The sequence below is a fragment of the Trypanosoma melophagium genome (assembly GCF_022059095.1).
Source record: "Trypanosoma melophagium isolate St. Kilda chromosome Unknown ctg35segment0, whole genome shotgun sequence".
In the NCBI taxonomy this organism is placed as follows: Eukaryota; Euglenozoa; class Kinetoplastea; order Trypanosomatida; family Trypanosomatidae; genus Trypanosoma; species Trypanosoma melophagium.
In genome coordinates this window covers 455,286-462,214 of record NW_027125172.1, presented here as the reverse complement: position 1 = coordinate 462,214, position 6,929 = coordinate 455,286, and the positions used below count along the sequence as shown (strand labels likewise).

The 6,929-nt window shown below is 38.3% G+C and overlaps 5 protein-coding genes across 5 annotated transcripts; all 5 read left to right on the top strand.

Moving 5' to 3' along the window:
- Positions 1-537: 537 nt before the first annotated feature.
- LSM04_004689 (uncharacterized protein) lies at positions 538-1,269 on the top strand (the record flags this gene model as incomplete). Its single annotated transcript, XM_067338791.1, has 1 exon — positions 538-1,269. The coding sequence occupies one exon, from the start codon at positions 538-540 to the stop codon at positions 1,267-1,269; it is 732 nt and encodes a 243-aa protein (XP_067188687.1).
- A 223-nt stretch (positions 1,270-1,492) lies between these two features.
- Positions 1,493-2,584, top strand: LSM04_006570 (uncharacterized protein; the record flags this gene model as incomplete). The annotated part of the gene is made up of 1 exon (XM_067338790.1): positions 1,493-2,584. The coding sequence occupies one exon, from the start codon at positions 1,493-1,495 to the stop codon at positions 2,582-2,584; it is 1,092 nt and encodes a 363-aa protein (XP_067188729.1).
- A 203-nt stretch (positions 2,585-2,787) lies between these two features.
- Positions 2,788-3,111, top strand: LSM04_003189 (uncharacterized protein; the record flags this gene model as incomplete). The annotated part of the gene is made up of 1 exon (XM_067338789.1): positions 2,788-3,111. The coding sequence occupies one exon, from the start codon at positions 2,788-2,790 to the stop codon at positions 3,109-3,111; it is 324 nt and encodes a 107-aa protein (XP_067188654.1).
- A 657-nt stretch (positions 3,112-3,768) lies between these two features.
- Positions 3,769-5,664, top strand: LSM04_008793 (Suppressor of forked; the record flags this gene model as incomplete). The annotated part of the gene is made up of 1 exon (XM_067338787.1): positions 3,769-5,664. One exon carries the CDS (start codon positions 3,769-3,771, stop codon positions 5,662-5,664), a length of 1,896 nt encoding a protein of 631 aa, XP_067188781.1.
- Positions 5,665-5,970: 306 nt separating this feature from the next.
- On the top strand, positions 5,971-6,927 carry LSM04_005279 (Peroxisomal biogenesis factor 11; the record flags this gene model as incomplete). The annotated part of the gene is made up of 1 exon (XM_067338786.1): positions 5,971-6,927. The coding sequence occupies one exon, from the start codon at positions 5,971-5,973 to the stop codon at positions 6,925-6,927; it is 957 nt and encodes a 318-aa protein (XP_067188700.1).
- Positions 6,928-6,929: the final 2 nt, after the last annotated feature.

Sequence of the window (6,929 nt, the reverse complement as noted above, 5' to 3'; positions counted from 1 at the left end):
GCCCAAACAAATGGGGAGAATACAAAAAAGCACCTACTCATGAAAAAAAAAGTTCTGCAAAAAAAAATTCCAGGAGCTCAGAAAAAGGCCATTGAATTTTTTTCGAGCGGGACCCCAAACGAATGAACCGCTCGAGAAACAAAAAGAAAGAAAATTCCCCCGGACCCTCCGCAAGGGCCCGCCCCGCCCGACCGCCCCCCCTGTGATTACCGCTGGCCCTCTCCTTTTCGACTCTCCGGGCGCTCCGGGCCCCAGCAGGGTTTTCGCCGACCAAGGGCCCCGAGGCCCCGGGATTTTTTTTCTCGCTTTTTTTTCCTTTAGTTGTTTTGGGCGGGCGCCGCCCGCCCGGCAAAACTAAAAAAAATGGTTTTTTTTTTTTTGGCTGCTTGCGGGGTGGCATTATTTATTTCTACGCGCAATTTTTTGTTTTTCTTTGGTGATGCTTTTTCGTATTTCTACTATCGGTTGTCCGCTTTTTTTTTTGTTTTTATTTTTTATTGCCTTAATAAAGATAATAACAACAATAATAGACACAATATGAATCCTTTCGATGAGGAGGACCCTGAGAAGGTAATAGATGAAGGAACTGGACTGCAATTGGGGAGTGGGAGTCAGTATGCTGAAGATTCAATCTCACAGCTGCAGAATTTTGATGGCAACTCTTTGAGTTACTCTTGTAGTGATAGACGAGGATTATCCATCTTGCCTGACAGTGATGTCTCTTCAAAAGTTGACTCCAGAAAAAAAAAATTACCATCTGGGGTTAACCATGATGTACAGGAATTTTCATCTGAAAGAAGAAAGTATCGGGAAGAATTGGAAATGCTGCGAAAGCAATTATGTACATTACAACAGCGAATGAATGCTGAGGTCCACAATAGGAAAACTACGGAACAGAAGTTATCTCTCGCAGAGTCCACGGTTGCAAGACAAAAAAAAGAAATTATTTTGCTTCAAAGACAACTTCATTCCAGTAACAGTGAGGTTACAGAACGCAGGCTCGAGTCTGCCCTTCGAGAAGTAAACTTGTTGAAGGCCAAGTTAGAAGAAATGAATAGCAAGGCAAATATGTCTCCAGATGATACTGTTTTTGAACTTCAATCTATTATTGATAAACTCTCTGCTGAAAAAAATGATTTGGTAAACTGCTTGCGTAAACAAAATAAACTCATAGATGCTTTGAAACGTCAAAAGCTACACTTGGAAGCAACTGTACTAGTCGATCTTACGGAAAAGGATATTGAGAAATGTTTTGATTTGTTGCGTTAGGTATTTTAATTTTTCCCCATTGTAAAAAATTCATGATTTTGAAGCAAATTGGATATATATATATATATATATATGTTATTTATTATTATTATTATTATTATTATTATTATTATTATTATTATTATTATTATTTATTATAAAATTATTATCTCTCATTTATATTACTTATAAATGTCCGAAACCTTTTTTTTCTTCTTTTTGATGGTAGCTTTCTTCCGTAAACATGTCTTGTATAACTGGTGACGACACCGGTCTGGTAAAGGTTTGGGATATCTCAAAGAGCACAGGTGCCACGCTGAAATTCTCCTATGGAGAGCAAAACAGGCAGAGAGGAATAGCTGGTTTGTGTTGGGTGGATAGTGCAACAACCAAGGTTGCTATTTCTATGAAGGACGGAGTTTTATCTATTCTAGATATTGGCGAACATAATTTATGCACAACGAAAAATTTAGGAGTTTCCGCAGCTTTGCCCAACAGCCTTTCTTTTTTGCGAGAGAAATTTGTTATAGCTTCTATTGATGGAAAACTTTTGATCGCCGACTCGGAGTTAAATCACGAAAATACCTTTGAATGCAATGGCCCTGTTGAGGCATTTCATCTTCATCGGAAGTTCGGTATGGTGGCAATGGGTGGGAAAGAAAACGATCTTCGTGTATACGACCTTGCTGCTGAGGATATCCCAAGTCCCGTTTTTCGAGTGAAAAATGTGAGGGATCATGTTTTGGATGTTCCCTATCCTGTTTATTTAACTGGAGCATGCATTATTAATCCCTTTGTATTCTGTACCACTACAGCGTATCACCAAGTTCGTTTCTACGACCGTCGAAGTAGCGAAAGACCAGTACAAGAGTTTCAAATTGGTCGTGAAATTGAGCGCCGACCAACTACCCTAATGCAGTGGAATTGTAATAAGTTTTTGATTGGTGAGGCAAGTGGAGATATTCATTTGTACGACACAAGACGTGGTTTTACTTCAAGAGCCAAGTTACGTGGCGGTGTGGGAAGTGTGCGCAGCATGGCGAAGCATCCAGCAGGTCACCAGATCCTTGGTGTCGCTGGTTTAGATCGAAAAGCAAGGCTCTACCATGTTCCAAGTGGGAAACTTTTGTTATCGATGTATACGAAACAAAAGGCCACTAGTATTCTTTTTGATAAACAGTTGCCACTTGCCGATAACACGGCAGCTTTTAGTGGCATAACAAATTCTAAACAACCGAGTAAAACCGCCGCACTTGGCGATGAGGTATGGGATAATATGGATCCTGTGGTTGATGATATCAATGAGGGACAAATAAACATGAAAAAGACGTTTTAATAAGATCAAATTATAAGGTCTTTTCTTTTCTTTCGTACTAGGTATCATTTTCGACAGGAAAGTACGTTACTTTGTGTTTCTTGATATATATATATATATATATATGATGGTTAAATTTGGTTCTAATGATGATCCTTCTTTTTGACTTTTTTTTGATTTTATATTATCGGTTTATCTCGTAATAATAGGTATTACAGGTTATAATGGCGTCCTGCAGAACTGGGCGGCTTCCAATGCCGGATGATCCGCTTTTTAATCCCACATATATGCCCGGACTTCGATCATCGGCGCGTATTGCTGGTCTTGGACTTCTCGCAGTTATTTGGATCATGTATCAAAAACTTCAACACTCGCACCATTACGTTACGTATAAGGGACCCGATAATCCGTTTGCTCGTATTCGTCATCGTCGGTATCCTGGTGGAGCATTTGCGTTTGGTTGGGGTAACAATGGTTTGAATCGCGATTGTGGTTTGAAGGAGTGGGAGTGCTGGGCTGGTTACACTGGTAAAGAGTACACTTATTAGGAAATTGGTATACGATGGGTATGTTATTTATTTTATTTTACGGAGTAGGATATTTTATTTTAGTTTATTATTGAATAGGAAGAATAGTAGTTGTAGCTCTCTTGCGGTTTGGAGGAAGGAGACTTTTTTTTTTGTTCTTGTGTTGCTAGGTCCAAAAAGAATAACTGTGAATGATAATAATCCTCTTGTCTTTCTTGTTATGTTTTTTTTTTCCTTTTCAGTGTTATTATTATTATTATTATTATTATTATTATTATTATTATTAGAGTGTTAGTGTCTATAATAATATTAATTTGATCTTTAGGATATGGATTTTCGGCAATGCGAGAAACACGAAAGCGTTGCGTCAACGACGATTTGTTCTGAGAATGATTACTGGAGTGTTATTCGCAATTATGCCCGACGTATTCAGGAAGAGGATTGGAAGTACAGTGGCCCATCCGGATATTTTTCCCGTAGTAAAGATTACTATAACCCTCAATAAGTGAAAGAATATGTTGTATAATTAACCCTGACTCATAATTTATGCCAGCGACTCAAAGTTCTGTATACTACATGGCTTTAACTTTTTAAGAATCTCGATATGTATATTTTTTTTTCTCCCTTTATTTTCTTATTTATTTATTTCCGCATTATATTCATCCAAGGTGTATAGTTATGCGCACATGTATTGGCGATGGGGATGAAGATGATTGTCAACTTCCTCTTCTTCTTGGCGACTACATTAAATCCAATCCCTCTTCCGCACTTAGTGCACGGTGGGTGTACGATCTTCCTGACGAGGAACAAGGAAGTTGTATAGTGAAGATGATAGAAGAGGCAGTGTATCAAGAGACATGGATTTCATACTTTGATTATGCAGAAAAGAAGGGAATTGTTATTACTGATGAAGTGGCATTGGAGGCAATTCATAGTGTTGGCCTTGATCCTTTTAGTGCACCGTTATGGTTAAGGGTTATTCGTTTGATATCAGAAGAAGAAAAAAAAAGGGAGCTGTTTCAACTGGCTTTACGAATTCCTCTGTATCAACAAAACTTAGTATATAAAGACTACAGGAACTTTGAGTTAGAAGTAGCTAATCAAAAAGGACATACAACGCCAAATTTCATACCCCTTTCCGAGGTTGTACAATTTTCTGAAATACTTAAAACTGAACCCACATGGCCTGATCGTTTTGTGGATGTTAGAATGATTAAAGCTTCCCGCAAAGATGCTCTTTGTGCACAATGGAATAATTTACTGCGATCAATGATGGATTACTCTGTTGAGTGTTCTATATCGCAAGATCTTAAATTACGACGAATTGAATTGGCATTTCGACAGTTATGTACTCAATTTGCACAAGAAGATGTATGTTGGTATGCTTACGCATCTTTTGTTGCAGTACATTTAAAAGATGAAATACAAGCACGAGATATACTTGAAAAAGGATTGAGTTGTATTGGTAATCATTCTATTGCTCTTAGATCTTTAGAGGCGTTATTATCTAAACCTGAATTTGGATTGAATACTGTTTCAAAGCAAATTGTAAAAGATGGAATTTTTGAGCAACGATTATACGCCAATGCTGCAAAGGATTCATTGCAAAACAGAAAACGGTTTAGGGATGTTGGAAAAAATGCAGCTGCCAATAGTGTGAGAGATTGGAGAATTTATCAGCAATGGGCTTCAGCGGAGCAGTGTATTACACAAGATTTTCAAATGGCTTCCAAGGTGTATGAGCGTGGAGTTTCTTGTGTTATAAAGTCCTTAAAAGATGCTGTATTATTATCTGATAAAGCTATAAAGTATCATCTCTGGCGACATGATGAGCGTGAGGCTCTTGGATATGCTGAGCGGCAGCTGGAGTTACTCTCATCTTCGTTGCATGATGGATTAGTGCGGGCCAGCTGGAACAATCTGGTAAATGTTGAATCACTTTTAGGATTACCATCTTTACCGAAAACATTGAAAAGACGGACAGAACGCTATAATGAACTTCCCCATATATCAATTATCAATAGGTACCGTGTGGGCAATTATCTTCCGTGTTCTGATGAGGATATTGATTGGCTAGAATTTGTTGATGACTTTACAAAAGCTCGCAAGGAGGAGCAAGAACCTATTTTCGAATCTCATGCTCCCTTGAAGAATGCTTCTATTTCAGGAGGATGTGTTAAATCAATTAATACCCATGTTTCTCAACCTGAGATACCTCTTTGGAGCGCTCTTGAAGTGGCTTCAAATCGCGAACACTCTTCTTCTATACAAGATGCTGATGAGGTCGTAGGACCTCGAACTTTTCGTGGAAGACTTGTATACAAGTTACAAATTGATGATAAAACTGATGCTAGAATAAAAAGAGAGGAGAGAATACGAAAAGAAATGGAAGGTAATGAAGAACATGATAAAACGTTGGGAAGTGCCCATAATGCTCTCAACGTTCTTGTGGAGAAAATAAGTGCGAGAAAATGGAATCCAACTCAGTTGAGAATATGCAGAAATCTCAGCGTTGATTGGCTTATGAACACACTTACAATGGGTGAGTTGGATCTTGTGAAAAAGCGGAGGTAGTTCTCGCTGGTAAAACGAATTCAGCTTGGTCTTTCTGTTTTGTTTTTTTCACTTTTTTTTCTCACTTGTGCACTTGTATTTGTTTCTTTGTGTGTTTTTTCTTAATCTTTTATGGGACTACCTAAAGGTGTGAATGGTCATGGCACAGTTAATTCTTTTTTTTTGTTTTTTTCTTAGTTTATTCCCCCCTCTCTCTCTCTCTATCTCCATATATATATATTGGCTTTGTATTATCTCATAGTGTTTTCTTCTACTTAGTTTTTGTTTTTGTTTGCCTAGCAAGATTGATTTTGTATTGCTAAAAATATGCAAAATGAGACTCTCCGTGTTTTAGGAAGTAACCCGTTTGAAGATATAACGGCCAAAACGCGCCTACGACAACTTTTACAAACACATCAGGGTAGAGATAAATTGTTTAAAGTTGTTCAATACTTTCTTAGGGTAAAACTATGGATGAGTTCGGTAAATTACAATCTTGACTATGTTCCTGGTGCGGAGTTTACTGCCGTTGAAAGAAATTTAATGACAATTGTGAACACTCGAAGGCTTTTTCGAGTGGGACGTTTTGTTGGAGAATTCGTAAGGATGAGATTAACTTTAATTAAGTGCTCGGAATTAGTGTACATTCCTGTCAATGGTGGACAATGGATTGCCCTTTTTATCCAATGTCAAATGATTTGTGATATGATTGCCCGAGCACTCATGTGTGTTAAGTCTTTGTGCGAGGATTTTGCTTTCCTTGCGCAAAAGGGTTTCTTTAACAGTCAAGTGTCCGATCAGCTTATTAGTTTAGCTGTCCGCTGCACGCTTCCTGTTTTGCTTATTGATTTGTTCTTGAATACACTTCGTCTCTTGCAGGGAATGTTAGATGCGTCACGGCAGCCAACAGAAACGGAATTCTTGTTATCTAAGGATTCCTTCTCTCTATTATCCAGATATGATCGTGTTGATAAGCTACGACGACGAATGACTAAACCAAATCCTGTAAATAAAACGAAGGAAAAGAAAAATGAATCCCAGATTGTAGAAGAAAAGGAAGAAGAAGGGGAAACAAATGATGTCTTGGTGAGCTCCTATCAGGAACTATTATGGAAGGATTTTGAGCTGCATTGGATTTTTGTGACCGAGTTAAAGTTGCTACTTGACCTTTTTGTTGCCACATCAAATCTGAGACGATGGGACAGTGTCCGTGGCCTCGTCAGTATAGCAGGTCTATTCTCTGGACTTTTGTCCGTTTATCGGGTTTGGACCTACGGACGCTAACT